This window comes from Hippoglossus stenolepis, chromosome 8 (genome assembly GCF_022539355.2).
Source record: "Hippoglossus stenolepis isolate QCI-W04-F060 chromosome 8, HSTE1.2, whole genome shotgun sequence".
Lineage (NCBI taxonomy): Eukaryota > Metazoa > Chordata > Actinopteri > Pleuronectiformes > Pleuronectidae > Hippoglossus > Hippoglossus stenolepis.
This window is the reverse complement of record NC_061490.1, coordinates 19,435,298-19,449,526: the sequence shown is the minus strand read 5'-3', so window position 1 is coordinate 19,449,526 and position 14,229 is coordinate 19,435,298. Positions and strand designations below refer to the sequence as shown.

The 14,229-nt window shown below is 42.2% G+C and overlaps 1 protein-coding gene across 2 annotated transcripts in view; it reads left to right on the top strand.

Moving 5' to 3' along the window:
* bcam (basal cell adhesion molecule (Lutheran blood group)) overlaps positions 1-10,268 on the top strand; it is a 50,962-nt gene extending 40,694 nt beyond the window's left edge. The window contains exons 10-17 of one of the 2 annotated variants that reach the window (XM_035163268.2): positions 502-643; positions 1,389-1,513; positions 2,423-2,564; positions 3,252-3,275; positions 3,863-3,895; positions 5,449-5,590; positions 7,083-7,182; positions 8,838-10,268. In XM_035163268.2, coding sequence (XP_035019159.1) covers positions 502-643; positions 1,389-1,513; positions 2,423-2,564; positions 3,252-3,275; positions 3,863-3,895; positions 5,449-5,590; positions 7,083-7,182; positions 8,838-8,843 — 714 coding nt within the window. In that variant the 3' untranslated portion in view covers positions 8,844-10,268. The remainder of the gene's footprint in view (positions 1-501; positions 644-1,388; positions 1,514-2,422; positions 2,565-3,251; positions 3,276-3,862; positions 3,896-5,448; positions 5,591-7,082; positions 7,183-8,837) is intronic. The other variant, XM_035163269.2, reaches the window with a different exon arrangement.
* The last annotated feature ends 3,961 nt before the right edge of the window (positions 10,269-14,229 follow it).

Sequence of the window (14,229 nt, the reverse complement as noted above, 5' to 3'; positions counted from 1 at the left end):
CAGCAGATTTATTGACTCTTTCAGTCTATTTGAAGCAACCCTGTATATTCTGTTACTGTAAAACCACAAATCAGTGTGATACCATTGGTATTTTGGGGGTTTTCATCCCTGCTCCTCCATCTGTTTTGTGCACAGTGTTCCTGCAGTGTCAGGCTTGTTGTTGTTACCTGTCTATCCATTGTTGTGTCTCCGGGGTGCCATGAAAAACACACACCGACTGCTGGTTTTGTGGGTAAAGAAGGTGTTTGTTCTTCGAAAGAAAGATTCCTGTGAGAGGAATTGCAAGAGACAGGCTCATCATGGAGGACTCAACTTTGATCTGTTATCCGCACATTGTGGAGTGTGAAAGTTTTTCCTCTGCTTTCCCAGCATAGCAGCGTGCCTACCAACTAGATATTCACAAAGCTGATCTGGCTTTCATATTCACACACACACACAGATAGGATAAAGAGGAGTGTGGAGTCCAGTTGGTTTTATTCCTGGATGTTTGTGTTCCTCCAGGGCTCTGATGTGCTCTCTCAGGACGGCACTCTGTCAATACAAGCTGTTTCCTATGATAAAGCTGGAGAGTACATGTGTGTTGGAGCTGTGCCCTCTGTGCCAGGACTGACCGCGGAGTATAGTGTCAACCTCACCGTCAAAGGTAACCCCCACACACACACACACACACACACACACACACACACACACACACACACACATGCACAGGCTAACACACAGACTATCACAAGAAAACGAAGTAAAACAGTGTTTGGTTTACGTTTGGTTTAAGTTTACGTAAAGATTTTAATCATATCAATGCTGTAAGTCACGTGCACAAACACACACACACACACAATTTCACCGATTTTTTCAGGGAAAACCATCTGTTTCAGGGACAGTGTCACACAAACTTGGTGCAGGTTACTTTAACTGCGTCGGACTCGGGTCGGGTTCAGACACAAATAAACAGAATGTCAGTCAGGTTCGGGTGGAGATCTTTTAGTTTCCTCTCAGACTCAGATGGGTTTGGACAGAGAAATGCAGCCTGAGCCACACTCTGCTCAGTTAGCCACTGTAAGTAGTGCAGTCTTTTTATTTGTCTTTCTAAATCACACTCACATAGTCTAATAACAATGATCAGTGTTAGGGCGTGCAGAGTATTGTTGTAGTCAGAGGAAGGAGGTAGTATATAGGGTGGAAGCAGCTGAGAGATGGAGTCACTTCCTTGATTGTTGATTATGAATGTGTGTGTGTGTGTGTGTGTGTGTGTGTGTGTGTGTGTGTGTGTGTGTGTGTGTGTGTGTGTGTGTGTGTGTGTGTGTGTGTGTTTTTAGAGGTTTGGCTGCACTGTTTATAAAAAAAACGTTCCAATTGTTCACCCCTGCGCTGTCTCCCTCCCTCCCCAGGAAAGCCGATGATCGAGGCTCCCGCTGCAGGAGAGGTGGTGAAGGAAGGAGACATGGTGTCTCTGAAGTGCTCGGCCTACGGCTACCCCGCCCCTCAGTTCACCTGGAAGCCCTCAGGAAAGGAGGTACGAGTGTGAAAACAAAGGCGAGGCCAGCCGAGGCAAAGATGCCTCTCTCCTCCTGTGCAATTTATAAGAAGCACTTAGTCAATAAGAGCCATTGATGCTCTCCTGGAGGGAAGTGTACAGCCTGTGGAGGTGAAGATGTATGTCAAGCAAACAGAGCTATTACCAGTGGTGTTTCCATTTGGGTCAAGATGTGAAGTTTGAGGCATGATTCATTTTTTATAGCATCTTAAGATCTTCTTCTTGAAAAACCGGCATGTTAAACTTCAAACGCAATGGAAAAAGGAGAGAGAGCGAGAGAGAGAGAGAGAGAGAGAGAGAGAGAGAGAGAGAGAGAGAGAGAGAGAGAAAGAGAGAGAGAGAGAGAGAGAGAGAGAGAGAGAGAGAGAGAGAGAGAGAGAGAGAGAGAGAGAGAGAGAGAGAGAGACACACACACGCAGCTCGTGGGGCTGTAATATTTTATACTTATATTACATATTGATGTGATACAGTTGAAAAGAAAATTTCATATTTAGCGGCGTTTAAGAAATTTACAGAGGGAATATTGTTTCATAATTGAAATATTATATCATATAAAGTGAAGAAAATTAGATAAAAAATGAATGATCCTGAAAAATCGGATGGTTTCAGAGGCAAATAGTGATATTCACTATGTATGATCAAAGATGGAGCTACTTCAACTTGTGTGAATGAGAATAATACAGAAGGAGAATTGAACAAAGAGTGTGTGTGCACAATGAAAGGGACCAAAGAATGAGTGAGTGCAAAGTGCTACAGGAAAAGAAGTCACAAAGTTCAAATGTATTTGCTAAGAAGTGATGGATGAACATCAAAATAAAATAAATGTCTTCTCTTTGTCTTCTCTCCTCCATCTCTCCTCCCTCCTTCCTCCCTTCGCCCCCCTGCCAGTCTGTGTCAGTGGAAGGTAACAAGGTGGTGAGCACCATGACCCTGCAAACCACAGCCGAGATCCTGAAGGCCGGGGTGACCTGCGAGGTCACCAACGAGCACGGAGCTGATAGCAAGTCCTTCCCAGTATCTCTTAAACGAGGTCAGTGTCAGGACGCACCGGCAGCGATGATGCTGCTGCGTCTACGTCTTCTTCAGAGGAATTTGTGATTACCTCATCCAGGGAGGTTATGTTTTCATCCACGTTTGTTTGCCTGTTATTTAGTGGTATTACTCTAGATGGATGAAAATAGATTCATAGATAGATTCACACACACACAAACACACACACATTCATACAGTGCATCTATGGGCAGCACTATTTCTATGAGAAATATCAAATAACGCACAATCTACACTTCCAATTCCTGGATTCAACCCCTTAATCGAATCCCCTCTGAAACTTTATGGGTTCTTCCTCGGCCCATGTCTCACCCTTCCAACAAGTTTCAAGAAGATTGGTTGTGTAGTTTTTGCGTGATCCTGCTGACAGACACACAAACGGCAATGAAAACATAACCTCCTTGGCGGAAGTAATTATCGTACAATGTAACTGATCTTCCTTTCTACTTTAAGCTGGAGGTTTCTAGTCAGACTTTCAAATTTGAATGGTTCAATAATCTGTTTTTACAAATCTCTTTTTAAAGTAGACTAAACTAAGACTTGAAAAATAACTTTATATAAAAAAACGTATTGAATTTCAAATCACTGCCGCTGTCTTTTGCTCTTATAGCAGCTCTATTACCTGCAACCTGAACCCTTCCTTCTTTTTCTTGTCTCCTTTTTGCAGCAATTGACAACTCAGCCGACAGAGGTAGCGCCTTCTCCCTCCTCCTCCTCTCCTCCCTCCTTCTCTCAGGAATCTTTGTTGTACAGACCCTGTAATTTAGCAACACCCCCCCTCCACCCATCTCCTCTTGCCCCTGCCTTTCCATCTCACACGCACACACACACGTACACACAAACACACACACACACACACATACACACACCTTCCTCCTCTGTACTGTAATCTTGTATATTTGCCCTCTTGCTACCGAACACTGTGGATATTGTATATTGTTATTCTTCTTCTCTCGTCACCTTTGTATGATGTCTGTCCTATATTTTGTGGATGCTACTACACTTTTTGTGGCCCCTAGGGGACAATAAAGGATTCTATTCTATTCTATTCCTTCCTTTCCTCTCTTTGTTCCTTCACTGTGTCTCCTTCGTGGTCTTCTTTCCGACTTTGTCCTCTTGTTTCTGGCTTTTCCCCTCTTCGTCGTTTCTCCACTCGTCAGGGTGCTGTGTTTAGGATTGTGTTTTAACCTAAGCTTCTGTGTGCGTTACCACTGTGGTGTGTTGAGTGTTTGTTGCTTTGCTTTGCTACGCGACTGAGAAACTCTCTTTCTTTCAAAGTGCTGCTCTCTGGAAACCCTGTGCTTACGTCAGGTCTGTACTGCTAACCCTACTGACATGTATGTGGTGTACGTCTACAACTCTTTAAGTCACCGTGTGTGTATTGATTACACAGGTTAGTGTATTTGTGTTTACAAGAGCTGATGTGTTTGTGTATGCAAACTTGTATTACTGTTGTGAGGACCGGCTTTAAACTAGGACTTTAGGGGGAAGAAGGAAGGTTCTGGTGTCAGAAAGCACAGCTTAAAGTTTGACAATTATTTTCAATCAATTTACTATTTTAATGACAAGACAATTAAAAACACCTGAATTAAAAGTATGTTTGGAAATAATTCCCAAAATGGTGCCTGGCTGATTCATAAAAAATGTATAATCCAGCAATCGTCAGCTCAACAGGCGTCTTCTATACTATACTACTACCACAGCCATATATCACAGTTCAAAGCTTTTTTCAAATTAACGTCCATTTTTTGCTTTTTTTTTCACTTGACTTAAGTCATGGTTAAGCTAGAATAACCACCAGGAGAGCCAGAAAAAGAGGTCGAGGAATTTAGAGCAATAATATGACATTTTCCCGGGGTCGCCAGGCAACCAGCTGAGACTCCAGGAAGTCTCCTCCTCCGAACAGAGAAACAGTCCATCGCATAAACCTTGTGACACTACTTAACGAATGATTTATAGTGTGTTAAGGATGAACTTTTGAGGTGACGGTGTAGTTTTTACCTTCAGATGTACCCAGACTGTCAAGATAATCCAACCATCCCCAGGCTCCAGCCACATTATATATCGGATGTATAAATATTACAATTTATCACATCCTTTTCTTAGCTAGAAAGCAACTTGGCATATTTCCCCAAATGCCAAACCATTATTTTAAGGACACTATCCAGTCAGGAACACTTAGTATCCTTAATGGCCGCGGTATAAATCTGTATTAATGGATAATGGCCTTTAAAAGTTAGAGTTTATGCAGCAACATCAGTTTTGAAGGGAGAGTCATGTCCTCACAAGTGTAGTGATACAAGTATATGTGGATGGGTGAGTATGTTCAGTGTTTTCTGGCTCTGGTCAGCTGTCTAGTTTTACCTGTGAGTGTACAGACCCTTGTACTGGGGTCCCATCACATTTCAGTCAGTCCATTCAAAAGTTAAACTAACCCCACATCCCACTCCCCCTTTCCCCACTTCTTTTCCTCTCCACCCAATCACCCACCCACCCCTCCATCCATCCATCGCCTGGACCCCACCCGTCTCACCCTCTCCATCCTCCCGTCACCTCATCTCTCCTCCCCATGGTGCCCCCACTGAAATCATTACCCCCTTTTCCCTCTCTCTTTTCTACCCCACGAATCAAAACACCCCCTTTTCCCTCCACCCGCCATGATGCCCCTCTCCCTACCACTGCCCCTTCAAAATCAAACGCTCCCTCCACCCTCCTCCCACTCTCCTCCCCTGCGATCGATCCCTCACTTCCCCACCTCATTGCCTCCTCTGTCCTCCCTCAACTATTCCACCAACCCTCCACTCCCACCATCTTCCCCTCCACCCCTCCACCCCTCCCTCCATGCGTCCCTTGCGGCACTGTAGCTGACAAGCAGCAGGGAGGCTCCAGCGGGGTGGTGATAGCCGTGGTGGTGTGTGTTCTGCTGCTCCTGCTGCTGGTGGCCCTCATCTACTTCCTGAATAAGAAGCGCAAGTTGCCCTGCAGCAAGAAGGACAAGAAGGAAGTGTGAGTACAGAGCGCTGGGGAAGTTAAGATGGGTAGAAGGGAGTAATGGTGGCTGGGATTGTAAATGTAATGAACTGTATTTATGTGGTGCTTTTCTCGTCTTGTGGTCCACTCAAAGCACTCTAAGTACAAGCCACATTCAACTACTCAAGCTTATAAAAGAGCTTTTATCGAATGATGTCTATGACTTTTACTTTCTGTATCTTTATTATTATATCTTTACTCTGAATGTTTGTGAATTTCATTTTATTTGTTGTAAAGCACTTTGTTACTTGTATTGAAAAGTGCTACTCAAATAAAATGATTATTATTATTATTATTACTATTCATATACACATTCAAACCGTTCTACTATATACTGAGCCCTAAGTATTGGAGTTCAGCAAGTTGCCCAATGACACCAGGGGAGCCAGGGATCGAACCACCAACCCTTTGGTTAGTGGATGAACCGCTCTGAGCCACCTCCTGAGCCAATTTACAAAAAATTCATCTCTGCTCTTAGAATTGATTACAAAATTATAACAAAAACTCTACTGAAATCCACAGTGAGCAGAGTGAAGTCAAAGCACGTTCCAGCATCTATATGTCTGTGTCCTGCAAAATAGACCAATTTAATAATAGGCAAAATATCACATAAAATGAAACTGTGATCTGTTTAATTAAAAGATAAATAAAACGAATGCAGTGAGAAGTTAAGAGTTGCCGTCAGACAAATGAAGATACTCATGCATGAGAAAGAAGCATCGACTCTGAACCAGAGTTAAATCTTGTAACAGAGCCGCGTTCTTTGACTTTATCTCAATCGTCTCAATTGTTCCACTTTTTTTCATAATGCCAAGAAAAAGACAGAATTTTCCCATCTGTCAAAAAGCCTTATTTTAGCCTTAAAAGTATTATTGGACGAGTGCCGCTGGTATACATGTGTACAATGTGTGTACTGATTATTTTGTTAATAAAGTGCTGATAATGAAAATTATCAGCATGAAGAAGTATCCTCTAAATCAGTTTGAGTTTGATCTAATCATGACAAAACTCAATCGTTTCCAGTTTTATAATGTTTGTGTTTTTCGATCAGTGTGCAGGGTGACGCAGGGTGAGAAGTTGAAAGGCTCTATCAGTAAATAATCCTCAAAGAGATATCGCCTCTGACGTTTGTCCTCACATCTGTCTTTGTAGTCAGATAAATAGCTGGAGAAGCAGTTTGATCTCAGTTTTGATTTCAATTAAGTTTGTGTTTAAACTCAAAGACAAATCAAAAGAAAATCTTTTTAAAAACCATGTAATGGTGCATCCCAGGCATTGGGTGTAGAGTGTAAACAACATTTTGAGGTGGATGTTGTCTAAAGCAGCCCAATATTATTTATGTCAACAACGCAGTGCAGAGGTCAAACCAGGGGTCACCAACCTTCAGTCACGTCTACATCCATTAGTCGTACAAGGAGAATATAGTTCAACACACTCACTGACTTTTTGTTTTTCCTTTACTGTGCAGGGCCAGCGGAGAAGTGAACAACGACATCGTAGTGGAGATGAAGACGGACAAGGCCAATGAAGAGGCCGGTCTCCTCAACAAGAGACCGTCCACAGAACAGGTCAGGACAAAGGGCACAGGATGAGATTAAGGGCTGGTGGGTCATGAGCCGGAACTCTGCCCTCACAATGTTTAACCGCGGGGCATCGTGGTGCGGTGGTCAGCGTGGTCTCATCACAGCAAGAAGGCTGTGCAGGTTGGGAAGGCCTGACCGGTAGCTGGGGCCTTTCTGTACAGAGTCCTCCCTGGGTCTGAGTTGTTTTTTTCCTCGTACTCTAGTCTCCTCACACAGCCCAAAAGAATGCAGGTTAGGTTAATTGCAGACTTGTCCGTAGATTGGAATGTGATGTTTCAGACATCCACTGAACTCCAGACGTCTTCCTGAAATCTTCTGGAGGGGCTGTATTGGAGTTCCAGAGCTCGTGTCTGAAACTCACTTATGTCGGCTCCCTGTGATTCGCAGTGTTCCCCCTCTCTCGCCACACTGCAGTGTATGTAAACATGGTTCTTCTTATTCCTACATTTCCCATAAAAGTAGTTTCCATTTAGTTCCTTTATTCATTTAGAGACCGTTACTGGTCAAACCTGTGAAATGCAGACTCTTTTCAAAGAAGACAAAAAGAAAGTTAATCCTTTAGTTGGATTTAATCTTAAAGGGAATAAGGTCAACATGGCTTGTTGGCTGGAGTAAAGTTTATTTATCTGGAGAACATTCAGCTGAGTATGTCCATGTAAACGTAAACTTTCCCACTAAGACTTCACAGCAGGATCAGTTTGAACACAAGCTTACACAAGTAAATATCTTCTGACACATCAGTCACGCTGACTGAGAGGCGACAGTTGTGGTTCAAAGACAGTGGGTTTTTTAGAAACTCGTCGCCGCAGCTCCGATGATGGAGGCTGACAGCTGTACGCAGTCATCTGAAAATGCCGTCATGAGTGTAAATCACTTCATCCTGAAATTTATGGTGGTGGCATGTTTGACGTGCATGTGAAAGCCCTTTTAAGCAAGCTTTGTTTTATGGGACGTTTGAAAGTGCTGACAGCAAACTGCACAATGTTGCAGGCACTGCAAGAAGATGGCAGACACACTTGGCTTTATATTTAAAATGGATACAACAGGAGGATGCAAAAGTCTGTTCAAATCTTATCAAGTGATGTTTATTTGTAGAGACGCCAAATAAGAACATTAGTCTGTGAGCTGTCTCCTGAAAACCAAGCCACAGACAGATTCAGTTTCAGTCTGAAATAAAATTAAACTCAATAACTCGACATGAGCAAATACAGATCATTTTACAAAAATCTTCTGTCCGCCCTCGTTCCCTGGCACATCTCAACTGTCAAATAAAATACCCAGAAATAGTGATCGACCTATCTATCCATCTATCTATCTATCTATCTATCTATCTATCTATCTATCTATCTATCTATCTATCTATCTATCTATCTATCTATCTATCTATCTATCTATCTATCTATCTATCTATCTATCTATCTATCTATCTCTTAATGCAAAAAAAGTTAAGCTACATTAAATTTGCTCTAATTAGCTGTTAAATGAGCTGTTAATTTATAGGTAGATACTTTGTTTGAGCCACATTTTTAATCAAGAAAAATACCAGAAAGTCATAAATAAAGTGTTTCTTATCATAAACAACTAATGTTTGTACATTGGTGGTAATGACTTTGTTCTTTTTGTGTTTTTCTCTCTGACAGTGTTGAACTGCGTGGAGGAAAACAACCGACAGAGGGATGAAGGGAAGGAGGACAACTGTTATGAAGACAACAGGGCCAATTTTTTATTCACTATACTAGAGGAGTCCTGAGAGGAGGGGACACGAGGTGGAGCGTGGACGTGGGTTTGTTCTGGGGACATCGGGAGGTGGGGCGTGGACGTGGGTTTGTTCTGGGGACATCGGGAGGCTTAGCAGGTCTGGCATCAGTCATGCTTGTTTTATAACCTGGGGTAGACCTGCTGGGTGGAGTTACAACCCCCATTCCTCGTTTTTTTTTAAAGATCGACTTTCTTCTGCTCCACCCATCTGAGCTACCACAGGTTAAAGACTCTTAATCACTGGATGACGTCACTATCGTCGCTTTTTTTCAAATTGTTATCTAACTCCTTCAATCACATCTTTGACTCCACTGCAGAGTAGAGCTGAACAGTCCAAACACGGTGGCACAATCGTTCTTATCTACCCCAAATTAAACAGAAAATGCCATTAAGCCACCGTGCGTGTGTGTGTGTTTTAATCGGAAGAGTGTGTTTGCTTGTTTGCAACACTGAGCGTCTACTCTGCCTTGGAGTCTGCACTTAAATGATCTGCTCTCTGCTGGGTGTATCACAGGCTGTCACTCTGCTTCATCCACCCCAGTAACAAGTGACGATTTATGCTCACGACATATAATCCCTAAACACTCGCCTGTTACCATTTCCCCTCAAAGAAGCTCTGCGTTTGCTTCAGTGCTGTTTCTTTAATTGCATTTTTTGCCACCTGCAAATGTTCATGGATATTTCACCCCCCCCAATCTCCCTAATTAGTTTCCAGTAGAAACTGCTTTGATAACGTCAATCCTCACTCCACAATTGCTTGTTTTTCCAATCCAGCTAAAAAGCCACTGAAACAAGAAAGCTATTAGGTTGTACAAATTTGTTCTTCCCATTTCCAGCGTGCTTGTACATTACGTTAGTGCACCACTCGTTTGCTTGTTTTTTTACTTTGCTCTCCTGTTTTTTTTTTCTTTCTGGATTCAAATGCTGATGTGTACTGTGCATGATGTGAGGCTCAGAAAGCATCTGTGGTTATTAAGCCACCGCCCTGGGACCGTAATTGCTGTCATTTCTTCCCAAAGGCTTTCGCAGCCTCCCCGTCTTCTGCGCCGGAATGAAACCGTTTCTCACGAGCGGCGTCTCCGCTCACAGAACCTAATTACCCTCGACTTTCACTGTAAAATTGGTGGAATTATGGTGGAAATGGTCGACGGGCTCAAATAAGAGGCCTGCTGAGCCTGTGTGTGTGTGTTGTTTTTCTAACGACAGCACAGCAGAGCCTCCCGGGGGAGCTAAGCTGCAGTAGTCATAGATTCACCTGTTTGGAGAAATCACCGGCATACGTTCACTCGTTCACTTCATGGTTTAATACAATCTGGGGGAGCGGGGAGGTGCGGGAGGGATGGGGTTACAGCTATTTGCTGGAAAATGTGGTGTACCTTTTTATTTTTTACCAAATGAAAGAGTTTTTGAGTGTCACAGCAGGAGTGTTTCTGTGTTTAGGTTTGAAATTCTGCCGTCTCTGTTCCTCCTCTACACTGTTCGCAGGCCGGAGAGGTCTGATAGCGGGTTGATGTGCCCTTTTACTTTGTTGTACACTGGAACCAATGGCCTTGATTTTTTACTTTTTAAAAAAAGGTCACCTCAAACCACTATCTGCGCCCACAAGGCCTTTTCTTTTTTTTTAAATCAATGTCTGTCTACTGATCTTGCCATATGACTATTAGCTAACCTGTGATGGCAGGCGAGATAGATACGTGAGCGTGGAGCATCCTTTTTTTGATTTTTAATGTTTTATACAAAAATAATATTGTGGTATGCAAGTTTTTCTTTTTTTTAGGGGATTCTTCATTTTGCAACTACTGAGCTTTCATTTTTCCCACGATTTCCCGCTCACTGAGAGAAGAGACATGTTTTTTTATTTTATATTTAGGATTCTTTATGAGATATTCTCAGTGCTTTACTTCTCTCGCTGTACTGTATACTGTATATTTTGTGGTACACTGTTGTGACCTCTGTGGTGTGTTGATGTATCTTTTTGTTTTGTTCCAGCTGTGTAAAATTTATAATGAAAAAAAAAAACTCAAAGAAAACCACTCACACCCCAGAAATCCTGTGTGTTTTTTTTTATTCCATTCCTGTGACAATTAATATATAAAATATATTAACGATATAACTGTTATTACCCCTGCCAAGGAGATTATTTGTTGGTTTGTTTGTAAGAAGGATAACACAAAAACAACTCTGAATGACATTCTGAAGGAAACAATGTAATGTATGTAATGTAATGTCAAACAACGTTTTAATCGTTTTAAAAGGCACATCGCGTGATTTGGTTGTTAGCTGTAGAATTGTTGCAGATTTCTCAAATAACAGCTCGTCTCTTATAAACAGTTGTATGATTGTAAAATGCAGAATTTAACCGCACAACAGCTGTTAGCAAAGACAACAGGGTCAGCAATGCCTTTGATTGATAATCCATGTAGCTTGTACACTGGTAGCCGAGGCTAATGCCGGTTACTTTGTTCCGGAAGAGCGTCATGTGATGGGAGCCTGACGAATCAGCGAAGGCTACGTCGTGACTGAAAAGACCCAATCAGAGTGTCTACGTCATCGTTGCCAAACATCTTGGTTTCTGAGTTTTCAGAATTAAACTTGCCAGCTTAGTTTCCAAACTTCTTAGTTGAAGCGGTTCTTAAACTCTATGTATTTTCAAACGAAAACGTAACGTAGTGTGGATGTAGCCTTAGAGGAGTGTTGGTCCCTGGTGGAGGTCTGCGCTCTGCCGAGTGCCATCCTAGTTTTAATGTCTTTCATATACTTTTTAAGATAAACAAAGTAAAATGGGAGAGAACAAAGTGTGTCTGTCCATATGATAAGGAAACTGAAACACTCCCCATCATTTCTAAAATCCTCACATCACCCGACCAGAAGTCTTATCACAAATCAGATTGCTTCTGATGTAATTCGTCTTGTGAATGTTTTTTTCTTTCACTTCCAAGAAGATGACATCTAAATTGAGTGCCGGCTTGCACAAAGTTTAATCTCTTTGATATAAACAACGTTATGCAAATTCCTCCCTCACGTTGATTGGTCCCATGATTTGTTGTGACAGAACAGAGAAATTGAGGAAGCTCATGTTTTGCATCGATAACTGCTTCAGGGATGGGCTCGCCGCCGACTCCATGATGCAGCGTTCTCTCTGCTCGCTTTCATGTTTAGAAATGAGCTGAAATGAAGCCATCAGTCATCGGTAAATTGCTGCGCGGCTTTGTGCATAGATCAGTAACAGTTAGCAGGACGGCTTTTATCAATAGCCGTCATGATCATAATTCGCCATTTGAAATTTCATATATCAAAACCAAACATGAATAAGGAGATGGGATGAAAGAAAGAATCTGAAATATGCTGTTTTATTCTCCGCGTCTCCTCCCTCTGAACTCAGGCTTACAAAACAGGGTGCTCTGACCTTGTACCACTTTGTGACAGCTTTGCGAAACACCATGCATCTAAACACAGGCTTACCGGTTATAGGCCCAGGGTGTCCTCACACACACACACACACACACACACACACAACGTGCTCCGCTGGTTTTCCATTAGGAAATTAGAAGTCTCTCATCAATGTGACCTGGAGAAATCGATCTGTGCTCTGAATACAAAACAGGCCAGGAGCAGTGTAAGAGTGTGGGTGGATGGAGGGAATTTATGGAGAAGATAAATAACAGTGTCAGTGTCCTCCCCTGCTGAGGTGATGGAGCTGAGGTGACGTGTCAGCATCCTCGGGGGCTTCACACTGTAAAACCTGAAAAGAAACCTTCAAACACTCAGTGTTTCAGATGTATTTTTCACATAAGAAAGTAAGAATTCTTATAAGAAGAATGTAAGAATGTCTCAATTATTTATATGACTTTAATATAACAGAAAAAGTTGGATAAAAACATAAAATATCAGCACCAGTAAGACACAGAGGAAAATATGGATTTCAGCTTTTAAAAAATCTATTCTAATCAATGTATATTTAGCTGTAAACAGCACAAAATGTTGGAACAGTTTATTCTTGATACCTTATGTAACAGGGGTCATAGTTAAGGCTGAACAGGGGCCACTGTGTCCTGAAGATAAACAAATAAATGAACATATCAATTAATCAATTAGGCTGCCCATGATACTGGAGAGTTATACAAATTAATTATATGACTAATTACACCATCAGTTGTGTAATACTTGCATTGTATATATGAGTGAATGTTAACTTGTGTAGCACTACAATAGAAACACTGTGGTTTTACAAGCAGTCGGCCATGTTGGGTGTATTAACTGACAGTGGCTGTGTCTGAAATCGCTCACAAATCACTATATAGTGAGTTATTCACCAGTTTTTTTTTTCTAAATTTAAAGATTGTCAGTCAATATGTTATTTTTTCCTTAAAGTATACTTACCATTAACAGACTATCCATGCACAGACCTATATCTGAAAGCAATACATCCTCCATCCCATTCCTACTTAGACTGCAAGTGCAACTGCAGTAGAAGTGGAGCAGATTCATTAAGTCAGTGAACTGAGGGATGTTACAGCCTATACGCAGATACTAAAGTTCTCCAACAATAGCCACGGCTCAAGCAACAAAAGCCCCAGAGTGTGTTAACCGGAGGAAAGACGGCTTTTATTGCTTCCGACTTCAGTTTTTCCATTTGAAAAAGTTTGGGAGGATTGTGTCGTTTCCTCTTTTCAAAGTTACAAAGTCTCACTTCAAGGACGTGCTCTCTGTGATGCCGCTGCACTGATGAATAAATGTATGAAATGTAATCACAAACACAGTAAGACTGGGCATGATATGGATGAGGAGTATTTCTAGTGAGCGGGTGTTTGCGTATCTTGCGGTTTGTGTGTGTCTGCGAGTGTGAGAGATCCTCTCTTCTTTTCTTTTTTTGTTTTACAAAGAAAGAGAGGATCAGTGTGTTTAAGTCTCACTAACAATGAAGGGGATTACTGTCATTCCTCCCAGTGTCCTTCCCTTCCTTCCTTCCTCCCTCCTCCTCCTCCTCTTCTTCTCCGCTCGTTGTGAGTTTTCCTGCTGCCTCCGCCGGGTTCAGTTACAGTAGCTCTAAACTGATTTAGCCATTTAGTGTCAGCCTATTGAGCGATGTCAGCCACTGTCTGTCCCCTCCGCCTGCTCCGGCCACATCTGATGGCTGCGTAGCACTTGGTTCAGCTCGATACACACACACACAGAAAAAGATGCACTGGTTTTTATGCAGCGCTGTTGAGATGGATCCAGGTTGAACAAGGCCCCGGTGACTGCCTCGCTGACAACATGTGCTTTGTCATCCTG